General features: G+C 46.8%; 1 protein-coding gene across 2 annotated transcripts; it reads right to left on the bottom strand.

Moving 5' to 3' along the window:
* Positions 1-11,944: 11,944 nt before the first annotated feature.
* On the bottom strand, positions 11,945-25,017 carry Naca (nascent polypeptide associated complex subunit alpha). Of its 2 annotated transcripts, XM_075954731.1 has the most exons (9): positions 24,884-25,017; positions 24,070-24,141; positions 14,770-21,444; positions 13,600-13,685; positions 13,272-13,349; positions 12,812-12,958; positions 12,470-12,598; positions 12,228-12,350; positions 11,945-12,087 (listed from the first exon to the last, which is right to left on the bottom strand). In XM_075954731.1, exons 1-9 carry the CDS (start codon positions 24,987-24,989, stop codon positions 12,073-12,075), a joined length of 7,431 nt encoding a protein of 2,476 aa, XP_075810846.1. In that variant the 5' UTR covers positions 24,990-25,017; the 3' UTR covers positions 11,945-12,072. The 2 variants fall into 2 exon arrangements, with proteins under 2 accessions (XP_075810846.1, XP_075810847.1); XM_075954732.1 differs by lacking the exon at positions 14,770-21,444 and having other exon boundaries at positions 24,884-25,003.
* Between the last annotated feature and the right edge of the window lie 655 nt (positions 25,018-25,672).

Here is a 25,672-nt window from a genome sequence, read left to right as displayed (position 1 = left end):
CTGCATGGCACAACTCTGCAGTCTTGGTTCCTAACACAGCACGCTACAACTTGCACTGCCAGTACCTTCCCACATGGGATGTCAACAAACCCTGCTGATGACTTCAACTTCAGATTGAGACTATTGCATCTAATAGAATGCAGTGTTCTTCACTGAACATACAAAGTTTTCTGGGGTTTTGTTTTCTCAAGACAGGGTTTCTCTGTGTATTTCTGGCTGTCCTGGAACTTACTCTGCAGACCAGGCTGGCTTTTAACTCACAAGAGATCTGCCTGCCTGTGCCTCCTGAGTGTTGGGATTAAAGGAATGTGCTACCACACCCAGGTTAAGTTTTCAGTTCTTATATAGGCTTAACTATGGAAAACAAAGACTTTTCTACCATTAGTAGAATATCAAGTGAGTATATCTTTGACTTGTACTTTTAGAATATTCTCTCCCACACACAGGGTTTGTCTGTGTGGCCTTGACTGTCCTGGAACTCATTCTATAGATCAGGCTGACCTCAAACTACCTTTTGGGGGGTTTGGGGCTTGAAGAGATGGCTCAGCAGTTAAGAACATATACTGCTCTTACAAAGGTCCCAAGTTCATTTCCCAGCACCCATGTCAAGCAGCTCACAACTACATGTAACTCCAGCTCCAGAAGATATGTGTAGTCCTGGAACTCTGTGTAGTTCTGGCCTGGAACTCAGAGATCTGTCGGGGTCCAACCCCAACATAAACTAACTATCTGGACCGGCGTGGAGGCATGGGAATAATTGAGACACAGTTCACACAATAATATCAGAAGGAAGTCTCAGGGTTCATTCAAATCCTGAAAATCGGGGCTGGAGAGATGGCTCAGCGGTTAAGAGCGTTTGCCTGCTCTTCCAAAGGTCCTGAGTTCAATTCCCAGCAACCACATGGTGGCTTACAACCATCTGTAATGAGGTCTGGTACCCACTTCTGGCCCTCAGGCATACATGCCAACAGAGTATTGTATACATAATAAATAAATAAATAAATATTTTTAAAAAAAATCCTGAAAATCACCTGCATTTATTCTCCAAACAGCTTTTATCTCCAAAGGTAAACTGAGGGGGGAAGTCCATTAGCATTCTGTTTCCTGGGTATGGGGTAGCAGGACTAAAGTCAAGTCCTCAACTCTGTCACTAGCTTCGATTAACACCTCTTCCCAGGCAATCCCCATAATTGCAAAGAAGGGAGCAGAACAACATTAGTATATCCTGACCCAAGCGGCAGCCAGTCTGTAAGTGCTATTGTGACCACCTCAGTTGCGACTGTGATTTGAGCGCCTGGCTGCCAATACAATGCAGAAATATGTGGCCTGTATAATATTGCTCCACAGAGATCTGCCTGCCTCTGCCTCCGGAGTGCTGAGATTAAGTGTGCACCACTGCTGCTTGGCTTGAATCAGGGATCTTGTGTATGCTAGGCAAACATTCTAACACTGTGCTAAACATCACCAGCTTGAAATACATTTTTTTAGTACTAGGTATTGAACACAGCATTTCATACATGCTAAGCAAATACCCTACCATTGAGTTGTATTCCTAGGTTTTTGGTTTTTTTCTTTTTTCCCTTTGAGACAGGGTCTATGTAGCCCTGATTGTCCTAAAACTCACAGTGTAGATAAGGTTGGCCTCAAAGGTCTGCCTGCTTCTGTCTCCCAAGTACTGGGTTTACAAGCATGTGTTATCTGTCTTCCTGACCACTAAAAATATATAGTAGTCACTCATTACTCTCAGATTGGATAAAAACTGATGGCAGGTGAGTTAGAGTTGGTCTGCAAGCAATAGTTTGCTAACCTCTGGCCTGCATATGGACCCCAGGGTGTAGGGAAAATATTCTTTTGAAACAATTGTCTCTCATGAGACACTTTGGAAGATTCAGGTCTACTGAATGGCAATCCACAATCCACTCCTCCTGTCTCCTCCTCCTTTGGTTACTTCTCTGACTTTCCTAACCCCATCTTAATGGGTTTCACATACTTCATTCATGCCTTTAACCATCATAGTCTCAGCCATTAGCTGACATGACTCAAGCTGTGATGGGTTTGCCTTGTACATTTACTGACAATGTAGTTTCGGCTGGGAGAAGGTCACGATTCAAACACAGGAGTTACTTTATGTTCTCAATATTTCTAGAGGAAAGAAGAGGCTTTAGAAGATTTTAGAAAAATATTGAAAAAATATAGCAAAGTAGTATGCATTATCTCTGTGGCAAAGCATAATTATAAAACTATCCTACGAGATTGGAACTTTTGTGAAACTTATAGCCAAGCTGAGTGGTGGTGCTCACGCCTTTAATCCCAGCACTCGGGAGGCAGAGGCAGGCAGATCTTTCTGAGTTCGAGGCCAGCCTGGTCTACAAGAGATAGTTCCAGGACAGGCTCCTAAGCTACAAAGAAATCCTATCTTGAAAAACAAAACAACCCCCCCCCAAATTTAAAAAAAAATAAAAAAATAACATAGCATCCTTTAAGGGATCTTTTGCTACATCTTTAGGGAAAATAAAGAAATGTAGTTATATGAATTGCAGCAACAAATCAGCTGAAAAAAGATTATCAATCTGGCCTTCAAAGTGAGCAAACACAATTGCCCAAGAATCACTATTTTGGAATAACCAATCATTCTGTTGCTTAGTATAAGGAACATTGATCATAGCTGGTTCTTTGCCAAAATATCCCTTCGATTCTACCCTGCTCTTCTGTGTTAGGCAAGCTACTGCTTCAAAATAAGACTTTAATACCTTACCTGGTGAAATGGGATGGTGTAGCTATAAAAGTGGACCGTTATGCCATAAAACTGCTATAGGAGTAAGTTTTGTAGGTAATGTACATGCTTGCCAAGGCTGATCATAATTAACATAATGTACTTGCTGTTTCTGTACAGCATACATTGCCTGGGAGAGTACCTGTCAGGCAGTTTCTGTAAGCTTTCTCGTGGAATATGGATCATTGCTCCCTTTAAGAATTTCACTCAGTGCCAGGCGGTGGTGGCGCACGCCTTTAATCCCAGCACTCGGGAGGCAGAGGCAGGCAGATCTCTGTGAGTTCGAGGCCAGCCTCGTCTACAAGAGCTAGTGCCAGGACAGGCTCCAAAGCTACAGAGAAACCCTGTCTCGAAAAAACTAAAAAAAAAAAAAAAAATTTTTCACTCAGTGGTTCAGGATCTCCCGTGGGATATTTTAAATTAAAGGTCTCAGTCTTTGTGTGTTCTCTTAAAAGTTTGTAAACTAGGGTTGGGGAGATGGCTAAGTAGTTAAAACACCGACTGCTCTTCCAAAGGACCCAGGTTCAATTCCCAGCACTCACAGGGCAGCTCACAACTGCACATAAAATAAAAATAAATTTAAAAAAAAGAGAAAAAGGTTTGTAAACTATTTTTATAATCCAGTTTGTAGGTCTGCCTAGCTGACAGGCTTAACTGGCACATTGGCACTTTTGCAGACCCCTGTCAGGATCTGGGGCTCAGTTCCCTGAGGCTACTTTTGTGCAGTTTGGCCATCAGGCTTGGAACCAGGATCTGGGCTTGAAGCTGGGTCATGTGGTGGAGCACAAGCCATGCCCCCTCCACCACTTGACCATCCTGTCTGGGAACCTTGTACCAGGAGGTACCAGTCCCTCATTGCCTGCTGTGCCTGGGCACAGACCATGCTTTTATGTCTAGCAGTCCCATCTGTTAGAGGCGGCCGACAAATTTACAGGCTCTCAGGTGCCTGCCATTATAGCGGCTGAGACTGCTGCATGAGACCACAAGCTTAGGTGGGTATAGCCACACCAATTATTATTGTCTTTTTTTTAATTTTAAATCTTGTAATCACAGCCGGGCAGTGGTGGCGCACGCCTTTAATCCCAGCACTTGGGAGGCAGAGGCAGGCGGATCTCTGTGAGTTCGAGACCAGCCTGGTCTACAGAGCTAGTTCCAGGACAGGCTCCAAAGCCACAGTGAAACCCTGTCTCGAAAAACCAAAAAAAAAAAAAAAATCTTGTAATCACAAAATTAGGAGTATTCCTGAATCCTGTTAAGTCATAGATTTATCTATAATAGGTTCCTTGGCTCATGGACCAGAAAGCTTCTAGGCATTACAACTAACTGGACGCTGACTGTGGGAGGTACAGCCCTTTAAACTACTTTGTCTCTACCTTTCCTGGCTGCACCGCACAGTGTGGGTCACTCAGCTGGCTGCCACAATCTCAGTGGTAACCTAGGCCATTGCTAGGTCATTCTTTCCACCCGCTCAGCAGCAATAGAGGCTGTGGCAAGGTGACCAAAGCACTGCCACTTGCAGGAAGGCCAGGCCTTATTCTGGTCTCTCCAAGACCTGGAGCAGCCCGCAAGCGTTGGTGGATAAAACGCTAGCACGGGGGTATGAGTATAATATTTACAAACTCTAAAAATGTTTTTTCCTGTTTCTGCTCCATTTCAGCTCCTTTAGCTATCAAGATACACCCAAGCAACTGTACAGATAGTTGAATACTATTTACTTGTCCCATATCTACAAATATTTAGTTTTATTCCCAATTTTATGCCCCGCCTTTCACTTTCCTTTTTTTACTATCTACTATTTATTTCCAAGTGCTCACTATTTACCTCTCCACCTGTGGTACAATTTTCTTGCGGGGTACATACTCCCTTGTATGCCTGGCCACACTTCTGTGTTTCGGGGTTCACTGGTCAGTCCCATGTTGGGCACCAGCCTTGACAAAACTACCTCTTGCCAGGTAGATGGCATATGTTTCTCTGTTTTATTATTTTTATTCGTGTCTTTTTTAAAAAATATTTATTTATTATGTATACAATATTCTGTCTGCCTGCTGCTCCTTCTACACCTGCAGGCCAGAAGAGGGCACCAGACCCCATTACAGATGGTTGTGAGCCACCATGTGGTTGCTGGGAATTGAACTCAGGACCTTTGGAAGAGCAGGCAATGCCCTTAACCTCTGAGCCATTTCTCCAGCCCCTATTCATGTCTTCTTATTCTTTACCAATATTTTCTAAATCCCCATGCCTCTATCCTGGCAAGAGGTAACTTTGTTGAGGCTGGTCCCCAACATCATACTTAATAAAACACTGTGAGGTCATTTAAGTAAGATTTAGGAGTGCTATTGTACTGTATTCAGCCTGTTTAATCTACTTTTCACAACCTTACTTGCCTCGGATTATCTACAAAATCAACTTTTCCAACCTAAGCTAAGATATAGCTTTAATCTTAAGTCTATTCTTCCCTATCCCTGTCCATGAGTAATTCATGTATATATGTGTACTGTGGTAGTCCTTTGCTGAAAACGGCAATAGACTGGAAGCTACTTTATAAAATGATTATCCACCACACATGCTAACATCATTTTTCAGATAATTCTCAGTTATTCAATCCTTTCTTAAAAGCTGTTAAAGATGTCTGTAAAAGTATCCTTCATTCCTGACCCGATGATGCTTTCTGTGCTGTTCAATAAAAAAAAGTGAAGCCCTCTGTTAGGGATTCACACACACACACACACACACACACACACACACACACACACACTTTAAGAGTATATATACTCTTAAAGTTTATAGCACAGAAAAAATTATAAGTGAAGTGCTTGCCACATTAATAAAGAAGACTTCAAAAAAAATAAAGCCAGGCTGATGTTGATGTGGGATTCCCCTCTATATGCTGTGAATACCATTGGTTAATAAAGGACTGTCTTCAGCCTGCACAGGGCAAATAGAGGTAGGTGGGGAAAACTAAACTGAATGCTGGGTGAAAGAACGAGGAGTCAAGAGAAGCCATGCCAGATGGAGCTTTAACCAGTAAGCCACAGCCACGTGGCAATATACAGAATAATAGAAATAGGTTAAATTAACATGTAAGCATTAGCCAAGAAGAAACTAGAGTTAATGGGTCAAACAGCGATTTAATTAATACAGTTTCTATGTGGTTATTTTGGGGCTGAGCAGACGGGAACAAAGAAGGGGCTCCTTAAAACATCAGGTGGTGGAGCTGATCTATTGGGAGCTCACCAAGGCCAGCTGGACTGTGACTGAAAAAGCATGAGATAAAACCAGACTCTCTGAACACGGCGAACAATGAGGGCTGATGAGAAGCCAAGGACAATGGCACGGGGTTTTGATCCTACTTAATGTGCTGGCTTTGTGGGAGCCTAGCCAGTTTGGATGTTCACCTTCCTAGATATGGACGGAGGGGGGAGGACCTTGGACTTACCACAGGGCAGGGAACCCTGACTGCTCTTTGGACTGGAGACGGAGGGGGAGAGGAGTAGGGGGAGGGGGAGAAGGGTGGAAGGAGGGGGAGAAGGGTGGAAGGAGGGGGAGAAGGGTGGGAGGAGGGGGAGGGAAATGGGAGGCTGGGAGGAGGCAGAAACTTGTTTTTTTTTTCCTTTTCTCAATAAAAAAAAAATCAGGTGGTGGTGGTGCACGCCTCTAACCCCAGCACTCGGGAGGCAGAGGCAGGAGGATCTCTGTGCATTCAAGTCCAGCCTGGTCTACAGATTGAATTCCAGGAAAGCCAGGGCTACAACAGAGAAACACAGTCTCAAAAAAACCAAAACAAACCAAAAAAAAAAAAAATAGGTTCAGATCCTTGGTAGTACTCATGTTAGAAACAAACACCACATGAAGCAGCGTCTGCCTGTGAACCTCGTCCTGGAGAAGCAGTAAAGGAAGAATCACTAGGGCTTGATGGCCAGATATTCTAGCCAAATTCATCTTCTCCAGGTCCTGTGAGAGACCATGTCTCAAAGCTGGGCGGTGATGGAGCACACCTTTAGTCTCAGCACTTTGGAGGCAGAGGCAGGTAGATCTCTTGAGTTTGAGGCTCTCCTGGTCTACAAGAGCTCCAGGACAGGCTCTAAAGCTACAATGAAACCCTGTCTGTGAAAAACAAATGAACAAACAAAAAAAGCAACCAATCAGCCAACAAAACAAAAATAGACCCTGTCTCAAAAATAAAACATTGGGCATAGTGGAGCATCTTTAATCCCAGTATTTGGGAGGCAGTTTGAGGTCAGCCTGGTCTATATAGTGACTTCCAGGCCAGCCAAGGCTAGATAAGTGGGAAGAACTTAAAAAAAGCAACGAGATGGAGACTGAGGAAGAACCTTCACACTGACCTGTTTCCGTGTTCATGCAAATACATAGTGAGTGCATTCACAATCACATGAACACACACAGATTACAGAAAGAATGCCAGGTATGCTAGCTCATACCAAGCTGATTGCTAGGAGTTGGGGGCTAGCCTGGGCTTAGAAAGTAAACTCTCAAAAATATAAAGCCTGTTGGGCATGGTTGTTCAAGCCTGAAAGGTAATGTCAATACTTTAAAGGTTTAAGGAGAATTTTGAGTCTGAAGTGCAGAGTAAGATCTGGATCATTGAAGACTACAGCAATAGCCTGCATCAGAACAAACAAGGGCTGGAACAATGGTCATCTGGTAAAGCCACTCTGTTCCTGCAGAGGACCCATGCTTGTTTTCCAACACCTCACATGCTCTAACTCTAGTTCCAGTGAATTCAATACACTTTTCTGTAGACAGCAGTCAGTTCCTGTCTCACCAGTCCCAAAGAAACACACAGAGGCTTGTATTAATTATAAACTATTTGGTCTATTGTCCAGGCTTATTACTACTATCTAGCTCTTAAATAAACCCATAAAAGCCGGGCAGTGGTGGCACACGCCTTTAATCCCAGCACTTGGGAGGCAGAGGCAGGCGGATCTCTGTGAGTTCGAGACCAGCCTGGTCTACACGAGCTAGTTCCAGGACAGGCTCCAAAACCACAGAGAAACCCTGTCTCAAAAAACCAAAAAAAAAAAAAAAAACCCAAAAAAAACCATAATTCTTACCTATGTTCAGCCACGTGGCTTGGTACCTATTCTTGGTAAGACATTCTCATCTTACTTCCTCTTCCCAGAACTTTCCTAGTCTGGTTGCCTCGCCTATACTTCTTGTCTGGCCAATCAGTTTTATTAAATCAATAGGAGTGACAAATGTTTAGCATACAAGAACACTGTCCCACAGCACTTTTCTGACTTCTTGAGGCACAAGACATACACGTGGCTAACATGCACACTTAAGGAATTTAAACACACCTCCTCCCAACATACTTTTAAAAACTGATAATTCATAAAACCAAAAAGTGTTGTCAGTCTGTTATGGCAGAAACATATATGGGCATGCTCTTGTCTTCACACAGGGCAGTGTTTGCTAAGTAACAAGTTCACAAGTTGATTTAGTTGGCTATTATGTGCCAAGTAGTTTGAATTTCCTTGCTTGAAGAAAAACAAGACCCCACCACCCCAGGCAGCTTTTCTCTATGAAGCTCTGGCTGTCTTGGAATTCACTCTGTAGACCAGGCTGGCCTGGAACTCCACCTGCCTGTCTTCCAGCATGTCACCACTGCACAGGCTACTTTATCCCAAACTTAATTTTGATATTAATTCACATGCCATAGATTGTTAGAGACCACAGAATACCAGGCAGAGAGCTGATACAGATGCAAAGGTCATACAGAGTTAAAAAGAAAAGAGCCCTGGCTATAATGTGTAAAGCAAATTCAGTGTATTTTCAAGAAACCGCAGGGTAGACAGGCGACTCAACTGCTTACTCAGAGAATCCAGACTCAATTCCCAGCAACCACGTGTAAACAACCATCTATAACTCCACAGGCACTGCATGCAAGTGGTACAAAGACATACATGCAGGCAAAACACTCATACATATAAAATTGATAAATGTAAAAAAGTAATTTCTTTAAAGTTCAATGTGGTGAGAATTTAGGAGACAGTGTATATGGAGTGGAGGATAGGGTAAGGGGTTGGAGAGAATTCAGGACTAAATTGACAAGCACTACACACCTATTTAAGGAGTCCTCCCACCCCTTTTAAATGAGACTTGTTTTTTTTGAGACAGAGTTTCTCTGAATAGCCTTGGCTGGCCCAGAATCACAGATCTATCTACCTGCCTCTGCCTCCTGAGTGCTGGGATTAAAGGCTTGCACCACCACTGCCTGGCTTGAAACTTGTTTTTAAGACATGGTTTTACTGTGTAGCCCTGGCAAGCATGGAACTTGCTATGTACACCAGGCTGGCCTCAAAATCAGAGATCCTCCTGCCTCTTCCACTGGGCCCAGTGTCTTAAATCAATACTAATCAACCCTAAAAGCTTACATGTTCAATTAAGGCTTTGTCCCTTTCTGATATATAAACCATAGAAAACACCTAAGGGTCCTTCCCTCTCCTTTCTTTGCCTTCGAGTCTCCAGCAGGCAGTTTTGTCCACTTCCTCCCAGCCTTCATGTTCAACCTTCCAATAGTCTAAAAGCTCAACAAAATCAACATTTCTTCACTTAATGTTGTTCCTTTTTTGATAGTTTTATATCAAGTCTCAAACTTGGCACGCAGTCATGGAAAACCTTGCAGTACCCGATGCTCCTGTTTCTACATCAAGTGCTATTATTGTGCATGACACCATGCTAAGCATAAACTGAATTTCCTCCATCTTGTTAAAGTAACAGAAAGCCGAATAGCTTGAGGTAATATTTTTATTTTTGGTTATGAGCCTAGCCTTTAACAGCTGAGCTATCTCTCCAGCCCTTGAGGTAATATTATTTATTTCTATTTTTTAGTTTTTTCGAGACAGGTTTCTCTGTAGCTTTGGAGCCTGTCCTGGAACTAGCTCTGTAGACCAGGCTGGGCTCAAACTCACAGAGATCTGCCTGCCTCTGCCTACCAAATGCTGGGATTAAAGGCGTGCGCCACCACCGCCCGGCTGAGGTAATATTTTTTATAGGCCTTTTGGAGACAGGCTTCAATTTTTGAGGCCTAAATTGGCCTGAAACTAGCCTCGGCTGGCCCTGAACTCACAATCCTCTGCTTGACAGCTGGGGTTACAGATACCATACCACACCCAGCAAGGAAGTTCATTCTTGTCATGAGTAAAGATGGCCCCCATAGTCCCTAGGGAGTGGCACTAAGAGGCATTGTTTTGTTGGGAGTAGGCATGGTGTTGCTTGAGGAAGAATGTCACTGGGGATGGATGAGCTTTGAGGTCTCATGTGATCAAACCAGGTCATGTATGGCATTTTCTTTCCGCTGTCCACCAATCCAGGCATATTACTCCATGCCTGCATGCCTCATGCTCCCTGCCATGACTAAGTATCGGAAACTGTAAGCCAGCCCCAATTAGATGCTTTCTTGTCTAAGAGTTGCTGTGGTCACCCAAGCAGTGGTGTCTTTAAATCCAGTACTCAGGAGGCAAAGCCAGGCGGATCTCTGAGTTTAAGGTCAGTTAAGTCAATAGACAATAGGGCTATTACACACAAAAACCATCTAGAAAAACAAAACAGAAACAAAGCATGGTCATGGTGTCTCTACACAATAGGAACCCTAAGACATGGATGAGTAAGTTTCTTTTGAGTATGTATATCCAACCCCTGGGACATAGTAGCTCTCAAAAATGGTGAGAGGTTGGTTGTACACTTGGGAAGCAGATCTTTGTGAATTCAAGAAAAACATGGTTTACCTAATGACTTCCAGACCAGTCAGGGATATGTAGAGACCACATCTCAAAACAATTAAGTGGTTGGCACAGTGGCTCATTCAAGACACCCAAGTCTGATTGCCCAGTCCCGTGGGGGAGGGGAGAACTTGCACACTGTCTCTTTGCCTTCATGGTGCTACATAGCATGTACTGCCTCCTCCCACAAATAAATGCAGCAATTTTTGAAAAGACTTGTTTGCCTGTGCATCACCTGGGTGCCCAGTGCCAGATTTAGAGGGTATCAGATCTCCTGGGCTCACATCACAGCTAATACTGAACCTGAATCCTCTGGAAGAGAAGCCAGTACTGCTAACTGCTAACATTACAAAACCCTAAACAGGTGTGGTGGGTGGGTCTTATCTGTAATCCCAAAATATAGTAAGCTGGTGTGCCAAAGAATAATCATGAATTTGAGTTCTCCTGATATATATGAATTCCAGGCCAGCTTGGGCTATAGTTTGAGCCCTTCTCAAAAATCAACATCAAAAGTTTATTGATCATATTTTGTCACTTAGAGGTTAAAAAAAATTTTTTTTGGTGGGGGGAGTAAGATAGGGTCTCCACTATGCAGAAATCCAGATAGTCCTCCCTCCTAAATGCTGGGATTAAATGTGTGCACCACTATGCCTGGCCAAGTCAACAAAAAGTTTCTTTCTTTCTTTCTTTTTTTTTTGGTTTTTCGACACAGGGTTTCTCTGTGGTTTTGGAGCCTGTCCTGGAACTAGCTCTTGTAGACCAGGCTGGTCTCGAACTCACAGAGATCCGCCTGCCTCTGCCTCCCGAGTGCTGGGATTAAAGGTGTGCGCCACCACTGCCCGGCAACAAAAAGTTTCTAAAAAAGAACTTTGCCGGGGCTGGAGAGATGGTTCAGTGGTTAAGAGCGCTGACTGCTCTTCCAGAGGTCCTGAGTTCAATTCCCAGCAACCACATGGTGGCTCACAGCCATCTATAATGAGATCTGGTGCCCTCTTCTGGCACACAACCATACATGGACGGAATGTTGTATACATAATAAATAAATAAATCTTTAAAAAAAAAAAAAGAACTTTGCCCATATAGTATACACCAAAAGAAAGCATGAGTATGCGTGCATGTGTGTGTTTGCACGCGGTGGTGGTCTTAAAATTAAGCACCTTCAGTTTATTTTCTGGGAAGAGCTGGGCTGTGGTGGCACATGCCTTTAATCCTTGCACTTAGGAGGCAGAGGCAGGTGGATCTTTGTGAGTTTGAGGTCAGTCTGGTCTATAAAGCGAGTTACTGAACAGCCAGGACTGTTACACAGAGAGACTGTGCCTCAAAAAAACCAAAATGACAACAAAACCCAAACCAAACAAAAACAAACAAAACAGCCCCCCCCCCAACACCCCCCAAAAACTTTCAGGGAAGAGATCAAGCACCTACTGAGTTCATCCAACAAGAAGCCATAACTTTATTAGTGATAGAAACAGTACAAATTTCCAACCAAGCTGCAGTTCCACCTTTGAAACACCAAAAAGGGGGGAGGGGATGGGGAGTGTCCTCTCAGTCAAATAGCTACATTGTTAATTCCTGTAAAAAAAAAAAGAGAGAGAGAGAGAGAATTAGAGGCATTAAAGGCAGAGATGAAGGATTCAGGTCACTCTAGTCTAACACAACCCCGGCCTTGGAATGACTGTCACAGCACACAGAGGAGGGAGGTAAGAACTCACCATAATAGCATTTACAATATCATTACTGTTGTTTTTCAGGGCTCGGACTGCCTTTGCTCTGGACACATTTGCCTGTGACATGACCAATTCTATGTCCTTAACTTCCACACCTGTCTCATCAACCTAAAAAGGGGGAGAGAGGAAAGAGTCTTAACAAATCAAAGAATAACTCCAGTAATGTCTAGAGCAGGACCCGCCACCACACAGAGATGAAATAAAGTCCACAAGATTTTGTGGCATACCTCTTCCTCCTCACTCTCCTCTTGTACTGTTGGAGTCTGAGTATTTTCTTGAATGTTTGAAACAGCTTCACCTTGAACTTTGAACTTCTCAGCAGCTGCTAACTGTGCTTGCTGAGACAAATCTTCAATCTACAGGGCAGAGAAGAGAGGCCCATGAGTAAAAAGCACAGGAATTGCCCTCCCTTTGGACTCATATAGAAAGAAATAAGCTAGCTGTGTCTACAGATTTTTGGTATCACAACTGTATGAGAAGGGCAACAACACCAGCAACTGCACCAAGACTACCTGGCCTTAACTACTGACAGTGGCGGTCTGGAGCGACTCACTGGACACCTCACTAACCTTGGCTTCTCCAAATACGATGTAGGTGTCTGAAGCCGGGCTCTTGTAGACATCTGGTTTGGTGATGACGAAGAGGATATTTTTAGATTTCCGGATAGTGACTCTAGTAACCCCTGTAACCTGCCGAAGACCCAGCTTGGACATAGCCTAAAGAAGAGGAAAGAAAATCAAGTTTCTAACTTTAGAAGCAGCTGGGGGGGTGGGGGTGGGGGCGGGGAGGAGCAGAACACCACCTTCAATACCCACAGCGGACTTTGGACTTTTCTGGATTGAATTTATACAATGAAGACTAGTTATAGTTACCAAGAGCTGTCCCACAGATGCCCTTTTTTGCAGAGACAGTCCCATGACCCTAAACTTGCTCCAAATTTGCCACACAGCTATCCCTTAAGGCCTAATCCTTCTGCCTTTCTGTCCCAAGTGCTGGGAATATAGGCTTTCTATTTTAACCCCATCTTACCTTCCGTGCTTTCTTTTCACTCCGGCTCTGCTTTGCTTTACTGACTGGTTCTTCATCAATTTCAGCTGCTGCCGCCAGCTAAGAAGACAGTTTTGAGTTGAACAGATCCAAAGTTCAGGATGCTTGTTTCCATATGGTTTTGTTTTACAAAGATTCACAGTTTAAATAGTCATGCCTGTTATAATCTTGGTCTCCAGATCCTCTCTGACCTTTTCTTTTGAGACATTGTCTTACTCAACACTTCAGCATCAGCCTTCAAAGTGCTGGCCAGCACAGTTGTCTTCTAATACTTTCTTGTCTCAATTTAAGTTATTAAGAGAACACGTACCTGGGCTTGTTGTGTAGCTGTCTGTGTGGAGTCTTGTTCCTCGAGCTCTGGTACTGATTCATCGCTGTCAGATTCTGTTCCCGACCCTAAGAGGACAGGTAACTTATCATTTTCAAAAGCAGAGTTCTAAGAGGCAGCACCTCATCATGGCCCGCCTGAACTAGCTATCGCTGATTCATGCAAGGCCCACAAAGCTAAATAAAGGCAATTGGCTTCTGTGACCCAGTCTGAGGCCTCCCTTCTCAAAGATGTGGGACAGTCACCAGACACAGCCAGGTAGCTCATATGCAGTAACTGCCTTCTTTCTCTTAAGGTCTTCATTTCTTGGCACAAACACTAAGCATTCACGTGATTCAAATTTTATCCCCAGCCCAGTTATCCAGAAATGTACAGACAAGAGGCATCTTTTGATAGAATTAAGTGAGTGAGAGCCTTTTAAATGGGTTTGCAAGGTCAGAAGCAGCTGTGCACACACATTCTGCCTTTCAAACCACTCACCCAAAGAATTTTACCCATTCACTGGAGTGCCTCCATGGTGTTAAGCTTTAACAGTTCTCACCGCTATTAAATACAGACCCATAATCTCCCCACTTCCAAATACAATTCACGTATCTTAATTTTCCTTCAACTGAAAGGCCAAGCAACAGTAAATTCTACTGAAAGGGGAGGAAAGCATACACACACACCAGCCTTGCCAGGAAAACACAGGTCTCTACATTTTTAAGAAAAGGAAGCCCCTGGGCAACTGGTAGTTACTAAATCTAAAAAGTAATATAAGAAATAGTTTCAAGATTCCCTTGTTTATTTTCTAAGAAAGCAAATTCCAGGCCCAGGGACAAGGTTAGTGATGTGGTAAGAACTAGAGTAAATGAAAGACCTGGTAGGGCTTGGTTTTCACTATCAGCTCAGTTAGGCCAAAAAGGATGATTAGATTCAGGGCTTAGCCTGTCTCACTTTACACAAGACACAAAATATTATCTGAGATGATAGAAACCAAGATTTAGTACCATATTCCTAGAGCTTCTACATTTAAAGCTACCCTTCTATGTACTATGCCCACACTCAAGCTGACATACTGTACAAAGCGACGCACCCTAGTTAGTATTGGTGGGCAGCCCCCAAGAGGGGTGTGGGCAACACACCATGCACACAGCAAACCAAGGCAAATACCCTTGTCGTTCTTCAGAACAGGATGCTTGGCAGAAGGGGCTGGGGCAGGGATCCCAGCAGGTTTAGGGGTGGGCATGTTGACGAGGACCGGCTGGAAAGGCACTCCCCCAGAGACCACTTCAGGGGGAATCAGAGGCGGCAGCTCATCCTCATCAGCAGGGGCTGGGAGCTTAGAGGGTGATTCCAGCACTGACCCAGATGAGGACTGAAGAAATGGCTGTTTAGGAAGCAGAGGGGGAACTGGGGAGGGAGCAAGAGTCAGGGGAGCTGGTGGGGTAGGCTTTGGAGTCACAGGTGCTGATTCCGCTTCAGGGAGGGCTTTGTCAGAGGTTATTGCTGTCAGAGGGGTAGCTATCTGAGACTCAGGAGAAGCAGCCTCGGGACCCTTTGGGGAATGAAGACAAACATTGCCTTTTGCAGGGCAAACAGGCAGAGCTTTTGCAGATTTTGAAGAGTCTTTCTCAACATTAACTGTCTGAGGTGCTAGAGCTACTGCAGAAAGGAGGCCCTTTGTATCTTTCTTAGTGGAAGGATCTGAGCACTTAGAAGAATTCTTCTTGGCTTTTGGGCCTTTCTGAACTGGAGTAGTGATGACCAATGCACTTTCTGAAGTGGGTGCAGCAAGCACATCTTTCTTTGCCGGTAGCTTTTCAGATGCCTGAGGGCTAACAGTCCCTGTGCTAGGAGGGGAGTCTTTAGGGGAAGGAGTGATAGATGAGAGAATGGGAACCTCTTTGGAGGATGGGGCCTTTTTCGGAGCTAAAGGAGAGTTAATTGTGGGGGTGACAACTCCTTTGGAGGTTGAAGTTCCTAAGGTCTCCTTGGGAGCTTGGGATCTCTGGGAAAATGAGGCTGTTGGTATCTCTTTGGGGGAGATAGGAACCACAGAAGAGATAGTAGGGGTTTCTTTGGGAGATGGAGCTGTTGAAGTCTCTTTGGAGGTCTCAGTTGCTGGGGCCTTTTTAGAAGTTGGGACTGTGGTGACTTCTCTCGTAGCTACTGCTGTTGGGGCAATAGGGGCCCTTTCAGGAGATGTAGGAACTGGGGCCTTTTTGGAGGAGAAAATCTTGACTGGGGGACTTGGGGAAAGAGAAGTCCCAGTTGGGGCAGTGGAAGCACCTCCAGGAGATGGGGCTGCCGGGGTCTTTTTGGAGATAGGACTAACAGCTGTGACAGTGGAGTTGCATTTAACAGACTGGGTTGCTGAATTCTCTTTGGGGGCTGTAGTTGCCGGGGCCTTTTGCGAAGAGGAAGCCATCTCTGGCAGTGAAGTGGTGACAGCTTCAAGAGAAGGATCTGCCAGAAATTCTTCAGGGGGTGAAGTTCTTGGTGCCTTTTTGGATGATGGAGTTTTTGGACTCTTTGAGGGAGAGGGAGGAATTATAGCTGGGACAGCACTGGGAGACAGGACTGCTGGAGCTTCTTTGAGAGCTACAGGTGTTGCAGCTTTTTTACGGGAGGAAGGGTTTTTGACTGGGAGGATAGCCGGGGTTATTGGAGTTTCCCGGAGGGAAACAGTAATCTCCTGTGTGTCAGCAGGGATGGCTCTGGGGGCTATAGGTGCTGAGGCCTTCTGCAGGGTGGGAGGATTCTCGCGTGGTGCAGTGGTGACCCCTTCAGGAGACACTGCTGGTGTTTTATTGGGTCCTGCTGTCTTATGGGCCTTTTGGGGAAAAGGAACAGTCTCTAGTGGTGCAGTAATGACTCCTTTAGAAGATGGTTCAGTTTCTTTGGGAGCTGCAGTTTTGAGGGACCTTTTGGCGGATGGCATTGCTGAATTTTCTTTGGGGGCTGCAGTTTTTGAGGTCTTTTTGGGGGAACGAGCAATCTCTAGTGGCACAGCTGTGACCCCTTCAGAAGACAGCTTTGATGGAGTTTCTTTGGGGCCTGCCATTTTGGGGGCTTTCTTGGGAGCTGAAGGAATCTCTAGTGGCCCAGCTACGACCCCTTCTGGAGATGGGATTATGGGTGCTTCTTTGGGTCCTGACAGCTTAGGGGTCTTTCTGGGGGAAGGAGTCTCCAGTGGCCCAACTGAGACACCTTTAGAGGGCTGGGCTGGAATTTCTTTGGGTGTTGATGTTTTGGAAGTCCTTTGGGAGGTTGACATTGCTGAAGTTTCTTTGGGAGTTGCAGTTTTTGAGGTCTTTTGGGGGGAAAGAGGTATCTCTAGTGGTACAGCAGTGACACTTTCAGGAGTTGGGGTTGCTGGAGTTTCTTTGGGGGCTGCCGTTCTGGAGGCCCTTTGGGGGGATGGAGTTACTGAAGTTTCTTTGGAAGCTACAGTTTTGGGAGCCTTTTTAGGGGAGGCAGGACTTTCAGCTAGGTTAGTAGGGGCACCTTTGGTGGATGGGGTCACAGGAACCTGTTTGGGGGCTGCAATTGGGGGGGAAATCTCCTGTGGTGCAGTAGTAACTCCTTCAGAAGATGAAGCCGAGGCTTCCTTGGGGGCTGCAGTTTTGGGGGACCTTTTGGGAGATGGCACTGCTGAATTTTCCTTGGGGGCTGCAGTTTTGGGGGCCTTTTTAGGGGAGAGAGCCATCTCTAGTGGCATAGCTGAGATGCCTTCGGAAGATGGGGTAGTTGGAGCTTCTTTGGGAACTGCAGTTTTGGAGGCCTTTTTAGGGGAGGCAGGGCTCTCAGCTAAGGTAGTAGGGGCACCTTTGGTGGATGGGGTCCCAGGAACCTGTTTGGGGGAAGGAAGCTCTAGCGGTGCAATGGTAACCCCTTCAGATGTGGTTGGAGTTTCTTTGGGGGCTGCAGTTTTGGGTAGCTTTTTGGGGGATGATGTTGCTGAATTTTCTTTGGGGGCTGCAGTTTTGGGGGCCTTTTTTGAGGAAGGAGAAATCTCTACTGGCACAGCTGTGACGCCTTCAGGAGATGGGGTTATTGGAGCTTCTTTGGGAGCTGCAGTTTTGGAGGCCTTTTTAGGGGAGGCAGGGCTCTCAGCTAAGATAGTAGGGGCACCTTTGGTGGATGGGGTCATAGGAACCTGTTTGGGGGCTGCAGTTGTGGGGGAATGAGGAATCTCCTGTGGTGCAGTCATGACTCCAGAAGATGGAGCTGAAGATTCTTTGGGGGCTGCACTTTGGGGGGTCTTTTTGGGGGAAAGAGGAATCTCTAGTGGCACAGCTGTGACCAGTTCAGGAGATGGGGTTGCTGGGGTTTCTTTGGGGGTTGCAGTTTTGGAGGACCTTTTAGGGGAGGCAGGACTCTCAGCTAGGGCAGCAGGGGCACCTTTGGGAGATGAAGTCACAGGAATCTGTTTCTGGGCTGTAGTTTTGGGACCCTTTTTGGGGGAAGGAGTAATCTCTGGTAGAGCAGTGGTGACCCCTTCAGAAGGTGGGGCTGAAGTTTTGGGGGACTTTTTTTGGGATGACGTGGAGTTTTCATTGGGGGCTGCCGTTTTTGAGGCCTTTTTGGGGGAGGGAGAAATCTCTACTGGCACAGCTAGGACCCCTACAGATGGGGTTGCTGGAGTTTCTTTGGGGGCAGTTTTGGGGAGTTTTTTAACGGAGGCAGGACTCTCAGCTAGGGTAGCAGGGGCACCTTTGGGAGATGAAGTCACAGGAATCTCTTTTGGGGCCTCAGTTTTGGGGGAAGGAGGAATCTCCAGAGATGCAGTGGTGACTCCATCTGATGGGGTTGGAGTTTCTTTGGGGGCTGAAATTTTGGGGGCCCTTTTAGAGGATGAGGCTGAACTTTCACTGGAGGCCACAGTTTTTGAAGTCTTTTTCAGGGAGGGAGAAATCTCTAGTGGCACAGTTGGGACCCCTTCTGGTAGAGTTTCTTTGGGGGCTGCAGTTTTGGGAGTCCTTGTAGGGGAGGTTGGACCAGCTAGGGCAGTAGGGGCACCTTTGAGGGATAGGCTTGTTAAAGGCTCACTGAATGCTTCAGACTTTGGTGGGGAGGAAGGAGTCACAGCCGGGGTACCCTTAGGGGATTTTGGAGTCTTCTGTGGGGAGGGTGGAGTCACATCTGGAAGAGTAGTGGCAACTTTGGGGGTTATAGTTGCTGGGGCATTTTTGAGGGAGGGGGCAATCTCAGTTGGAGCAGTGGGGGCTCCAGTAGGACATGGGGCTGCAGGGGCCTTTGGGGGAGACAAAGAAGTCATAGCTGGGACGCTTTTGAGCGACAGGGTTGCTGAAGTATCTTTGGGGACTGGAGTTGCTGGAGTGTTTTTTGGAGAAGTGGGAGTCACATCTGGTACAATAGGGGCCACTTTGGGGGGCTGGATTAGAGGGACCAGTTTGGAAGCTGTAGCTTCCATGGTCTTTGGAGGGGAAGGAGGAATTTCTGCTGGGACAGCGGGGGTATCTTTGAAAAACAAGGTTACTGGAGCCTTTTGGGGGGATATAGAGGTCTCTGTTGGGGCAGGGAAGGGAGGAGCCACGGTTGAAGGAACAGGGGTCCCTTTGGAAGATGAAGGAACAGGAGAAAGCTCAAGTGAGTCTGTAGGACCTTGAAAAGAAAGACAAGTCCCAGGAAGGAGGGCAGCCTCAAGCGGAGAAAGAGAAGACAGAGTTGCAGGAGAAACATCTGGGATAGGAGAACCCTTCTTGGATGAAGGCCTTTTAGTCTGCGGAGACATACCAGACAGGGAATCAGCTGGATAAACCATCGTTCCTTTTGAAGACACAGAAGCACCCAAGTCTTCTGGGTGCTCTTCAGGAGAGGAGGCCAAAGATACCACAGAAGAAATACCTTTCTTTGTACCAGAAAAAGAAATCCCAGTTGGGATTGGAGCAGGAAAGGGCAGAGACCTGGGAATTTCAGGAGCCAATGCCTCCGTAGTTGTAGAAAGAGAAACATCTTGAGGGTTAAAAGCCACAGACACGGGACAAACTTCAGGGGCTAAAGGAACTAGAGGTGAAGTGGTAGTAATGGAGGTTTTAGAAGCAGAGGCACCCTTGACAGTTCTAGGAGCCAGTTCTTTAGGATCAGAAGATTCTAAAACTAACGGAGCCATTGCAGGAGCTGCAACAGGACATTTGAGAGACAGACTGACAGGGTCTGTCTTGATAGCAGTTGAAGGAGCAGCACCCAGGGAAGAATTAGTAGCATTGGCTGCTCTCACTACAGGTGCAGGTCCTTCTGCAGTCTTTGTCGCAGTGGCTCCTGAAGGAACCTCCAAAAGCAATGTACTCTGAGGAGAGGGAGACTCTTTATGTGCTGCCACGGCCAAGGGTAACAGAGTGGGGTCTTTTCTGGTACAGAGTCCTAGCTGGGTTGGAGAAATAGGGGCTCCTACATTTACCAATGCTGAAGCGGGGAGATTTTTAAGACCTTCAGTGGCTGGAGGAGGAGCAACTGGCATTCCTAGAGTAGCTGATACAGGAGCAGCAGCAGCTACAAGTGAGCTAGCAGGGGAAGTTACATCTTTACTACTCACAGGACCTGATGAAACTGGAGGAGACATAAAAGTGGCAGGTGCAATAGAAATGGTAGAACGGTTATCCACAGCAGGTTGGTTGGCTCCAACAGATGAGACAGGAGTTTCTTTTAAGCCAGTTTTTGGAGAAGCAGGAATCTGAGTCACCAGAGGCTGCTGAGTGACATTAGAACCTTTGGGAATTAAAGAGGCCGTAGGAGATAATAAAGCAGCAGCTGTACCTGAGCAGCCAGGAGGGCTGCAGATTACACTAGTAACAGCAGAATTGCCTCTGTCAACAGACGGAGCCAGGGCAGACGCTGGAGCCCTCACTGAAAGAGCTGCCACAGAATCAGAAACCAGCTCATGTCTGGAAGGAAGGGGAGGAATTACAGATCGCTCCGATGGGTAAGATGCCTCCGCAGCAGAATGATCTACAGAAATGGTATTACTCACTGTAGGATCTGACACAGCACCAGGACCTGACTGACGTAAAGGCTGGATAGGAGAATCCAAAGAACTATGATGTAAAAGTGGAAGAGGTGAGCCCAGAGAAGTAGGGGGTGCTGGGAGGATGTTGGGAGTTACAGTGTTTTGAGCAGGTGAACTAACAGGTCTGTTTAGGTTAAGGTTTAACATATTTTGTGGCACCAGGGCTGAGGAAACGGGGATCCCTTTGATTGGAGAAGTGACGGACAGTGTTTGAGGACAGGATGCTAATCCAGGTGGAAGAGAGGCCAGGGGAGTTTCAAGGTGGGAAGGAAAAACACCAACTACATCTGGAGGATTTGGGGCAGCGCCTTTCAAATTCGGAACTACCTGAGAGGGTTTTTGACTAGCAGAAGCCTTTGGTTCTAAGGGAGCAATAGATGCCAATGGCCCTGACTCTGCTACAGCAACTGATAAAGGTAAACTGGGAGGGTGAGGTGGAGATACAGAACTCTTCTGAGCTGAGTGAGGAGCCACTGCAACCAGAGACAAGGGGGTCGAAGAGGACCGGACACCTTTCTGAGTTGGACCTATCATGGGAGAGGCCAAAGCTAAGGCAGCTGGGGAGATGGGAGGCCCTATTAGGTGTGGAAGGAAAGTTGGAGTGTGAGGGGCAGTTCCCAGAGGTACAGTTTCAGAAGGTGGCTGGGGAAAAGGAACTTCAAAAGGGGTTGAGGAAATACTAGGCGAAGGGAATGGGGAAGGCTGATTAGCAGTTACTAAAGGGCTTTGTTGGGGGGCCAGGGAGCAAGGAGGGGCAGGTGCAGGCTGCCCTAAAGCAGCAGAAACATTCAAGGCTGAAGGCATAGGAAGCACAGCTGGAGAAAAGCAAAAATAAAATAAAAACCAAAATAAAAAAGGAGATAAAGGGAGGGGAAAGGTGAGTTGTGCAGCCCAAGTTGGTAACATGCCCCACAGGAAACAATGGAGTTTTAAGTCTGAGAATGAAGGTCACCACACAAGATTAGAAAAAGGTGACAAGCACTATCAACTTTCCCTGTACACACTTCAGTGATTAAGGTGGACTACATCCTTCTCATTTCCCAAGTTCTACAAAAATAAACCAACTATTTTAAGGTGGGGCAAATAGTCTAAGACCAGCTCATCTCTAAATGGGGCGTACAGGCCCACACCCTCCCTGTTACCGGGGATTAAGCATGACAGGCAAGATTACTACTATAACCTTAGTCTTCTTTATGAGACGGTCCCACACCTTAGGCTGCCCTTGAATTTACAACCCTCCTGCCTCAGCTTCCTAAAAAGCTGGGACTTTGCCACTAGCCCCCAACCCAGAGTAGACTGAGAACGAGCCTTCCTTTCTCTTCCCTCCAAAATTGACACTCCTCCCAATGTTCTGTTTTTATACAGGGCCTCACTATGAAGCCCCAGGTGGCCTGGAACTCAGAGAGGGGTCTACCTCTGTCAGGATTAAAGGTGTACAACCACAACCGGCCCAATCTTTGAGGAGTCTAAATAAGGGGAGATGGGGGAGTATTTTTTTTTCTTTTTCTTAATACTTTTAGGTTTGGACTGGAGAGATGGTTCAGTGGTTTAGAGCACTGACTGCTCTTCCAGAGGACCCGGGTTCAATTCCCAGCACCCACATGGCAGCTCACAAATGTCTGAAGATCCAGTTGCAGGGGATCTGACACCTTCACACCAATGCACATAAAAAATTAAATAAACTTAAAAAAAAACTTTTAGGTTCTACCAAGCTGGGGTAGGATCTGATTATATTGGAATCAAGTTTAGAAAGGATATACCTAGCCTAATTCAGTTCTACTGAAGCCTAAACTCAACATTTAATACCAAATATTAAACACCAAGTCTCAACTAGAAGTGCTTTACATACCATACTCTATCTCTTTTTCAGCAATATTGGCTCTTCAGATATTGTAACTCGAATTAATTAGGACCCAAGGAAGGGCAAGGTACGAATTATAACATGAAACTAACCAAACTGTTAAGACATACCTTATAAGAATTATAATGAAAAAATACAGGCTCCCACCCCTTGATCTATAAGCATGTGATCCCACCTAAACAGACCACTATTTGGCACTAAAAAGATTTCTCTCATTTGAGAGAACACTGATTATACCTAGAAGGGTGAGAAAAAAAAAAACAAGTCCACAGCACCCAATCTCAAAAGTCGCCCAACCAGCTTGTTCCCAAGTTCTTCTAGGACAAAGAGGTAGGTGGCTGGACCAGTCTTTCTGGGAGAAATGGTGGTCAAAGTCTTTTGATTATAATGAAAATACTTCTAACTAATGCCCTAATTTACTGTCTACAGACATTCCAGTAAGACTAATTACAGTTCAATACCTAACACGTGTAGGCTCAGACTAATTAAGACTACCTTTAACAATACTAACAACCGCTTCAGAAGTAAGTAATTTTAAGAGCCGGAACCAGAATACTCTAAATCCATAGAAATTTCAGCCCCCACATTTGTAAAGTTGAATTTAACTCTGTTTAGCTCTGAAGTAACAGATCTTCTGAGACCATTCCTTTCCTCACTGCTCATTTCCCAGGTCAGGGCACAGACCCCCTTTCGGGCCCAGCAGCTGAACTAATCCTTTCAGCTGCTATACTCAGACAGGTGGGAAGGAAGTATATGCTTTTAAGTATTTTAAGTCCAAAACACAACAGAAACTGCCCGTTGAGTAGCAAAGAAAAATTCCACTAAGAACAAAGTAGAGGGTGCATTCTTGAGACACCCCTCACTCAGTTCTCAAGAACTTACTCGGAATGGCCATTTCACATTCTTCCCAAGTTTCCTATCAAAATGTGTGAACCAGCATTCAAGTCTATCTTCACACTACGTTCTATTTCAGTTGAAATACATTTATTTATTTCAGCACTGGGTTCCATAAAATGGAACTATTCCAACACACCACAAGCCCCCCAGCATCATCAATTCCTGCAGGTTAACTAGCCTAGGCTGAGGCTCTTAGTAAACACTCAACAGCCGCACATAGCTCACACAGACACGTGACTCAAGGCTCGGTGCCAATCACGGCTATCTAAAACCTTGATGTAACTTGCTGGCCAGCTTCACCATAGCTCAGGTCTCCTTGGCCTGCCTCTGGCACCTCGTTTCAACAGACTAGAACCACCCAGGCTCTGCCTGCCCGCCCTGCTCAGGTTTCGTATATGATGTGGAGACGCCACGGAGGAGCTTTTCAAGCAGCCGGTGTGACACACTCAGAGAGCCAGGGACCTGTCTATAAGCCTAAAGACAACCATTTTTTATTCTCTTCCTCTAAGGAACTCTCCTGGTACCGGCAAGATAAAAGTTACCCCAAAGTTACAACCCTACCTTACAACTGTCTTTAAATAGCAGTGAACTACAAAAGGCAGACCTGTGTTTGCCATCTTAGCCACCAAGCGTGGCGTTACCATCAGTTTTAGTTGCCAGCAAGAGAGCTATGGGCACCTACCTGTCTCAGCCTGGGGCTGTGGCAGCTCCTGCTCTGTGGCAGGGACGGTTTCTGTGGCTTCGCCAGGCATTTCTGAAGGGAATAAACAGGAAGCCCGAATTAACTGCGGGAATGCACCCGCCCAGCCCAGAGTCAAGTATTCGGAAAACACAAAACCAAACCACCTGCAAAAGGCCGGTAAGAAAAGCACGCACGAGGGCTCGGGGGGGGGGGGCAACCTCCCCAGGGCGACGGCAGCGGCGTGGGGATGACACGACCCTCGGCGCCCCACTGAGCAGGCAGCCCCTTCCCATCCCGAGTTTCGCCCAGTTGCCCTACTCACCCCCAAGGCCAGCAATCCGAGCTCGGGCTCCCCATCCCGAGACCGGGACCCTTCCCGTCCTAACACGCCCGCCGCTTGACCCGGGACCCCGAACTCCCTGCCTTCCGAGAGCAAGGAGCCTACAGGGGCCATCGGTCCCACCAAGCCCCGGGCACAGGACGAGCGGCGTCGGGGGCGTCAGGCTGGGATGCCAGCCACCTCGGGGGTCCTTGCAAGGCCTCCCCGGTGCGGGCGCACCCGACCCCTCCTGCCCGCGCCGCAGTGGCTCCCACGTCCGCACACTCGGACTCCGGGCACGACCCGCAGTCCTCCGCTCCTGCTTCTGCCTGGACCCCTACCGCAGGCCCCATTTTGTCCGCAGGCCCGGGGACGAGCGGGAAGTCTGAGCCCCACACCGCCGCCGACGCTCCGTAACGGAAGCCCCGGAGCCTCCGGGCTCGCGCCAAGGGAGGATGGCTACGGATAGAGAGCGGAGAAGCCAGCGACACTTACTGTGCGGAGGACGCGGAACCAAGATGGCGGCGGAAAGAGAGCGAGCGAGAGCGTGACCCACGCTGTGGCAGAAGGAAGACGGGAGCCGAGGGGGCGGGACCAACATGCGCTTCCGGGTCGGGCGCGCCGGCCTGCACTTCCTCCGGCGGCCCGAGCAGCTGTTCGCCTGGTGTGGTGGTGACGCCGCCTAAATAAGGCGATGAATTCCGTAGAGGACGCGCGGGCCTGGCCGGAGCCGCCCCGCCGTGGCCTTGACCCCGAGGGACGCGCCCGGAGTCCAGTCGCGGAGTCGCGACAGCTGTCTAAAACGGCGTCCCTACAGTTGCCCTTCTCTAGAACGGGACGCGAATTTACAGCCCGTGTCCGCGCGTTGGAGAGAGGCGGCTTTAACCATCAGATCGTTTTAATTTTGGGATAGACGATTTAGGGCAGCGAAAGCCGGGTTCTCTCCGGGAAAACCGCTTTAACTCAGCACTCGGGAGGTAGAGGCAGGCGGATCTCCGTGAGTTCAAGGACAGCCAGGGATACACACAGAGCTTAAACACAATTCGCTTGGCCTTTTATTGTGGGCACTTCTCAGATATTCTAAAACTCACCCATTTTAGAGTCAGCGTAGGAATGTAGCTTGGTTGGTAGAGTGACTAGTGTACAAGAAGTCCCAGCTCCACGTAAAAATCGGAAACGGTGGTATAAGCCTGCGAACCTGCAAACCAGCATTTGAGAGGTGGAAGAAGGGTTGAAGGGTCTAAGCCACCCGCAGCAAAACAGCAACACAGAATCGTGTGCGAG

The sequence above is a fragment of the Microtus pennsylvanicus genome, chromosome 20 (assembly GCF_037038515.1).
Source record: "Microtus pennsylvanicus isolate mMicPen1 chromosome 20, mMicPen1.hap1, whole genome shotgun sequence".
Lineage (NCBI taxonomy): Eukaryota > Metazoa > Chordata > Mammalia > Rodentia > Cricetidae > Microtus > Microtus pennsylvanicus.
Note: the sequence above shows the minus strand (reverse complement) of the source record. Positions and strands in the feature narration are given on the sequence as shown.

Bases quoted from the DNA above. Each gene is read 5' to 3' on its own strand.
- Naca (XM_075954731.1), bottom strand. From the start codon at position 24,989: ATGTTGGTCCCGCCCCCTCGGCTCCCGTCTTCCTTCTGCCACAGCGTG. The intron at 21,445-24,069 runs GTAGGTGCCCAT...GCTTTTCTCCAG, and splicing joins ACAGCCCCAGGCTGAGACAG to CTGTGCTTCCTATGCCTTCA. The intron at 12,959-13,271 runs GTAAGATGGGGT...CCTCTTCTTTAG, and splicing joins GTGAAAAGAAAGCACGGAAG to GCTATGTCCAAGCTGGGTCT.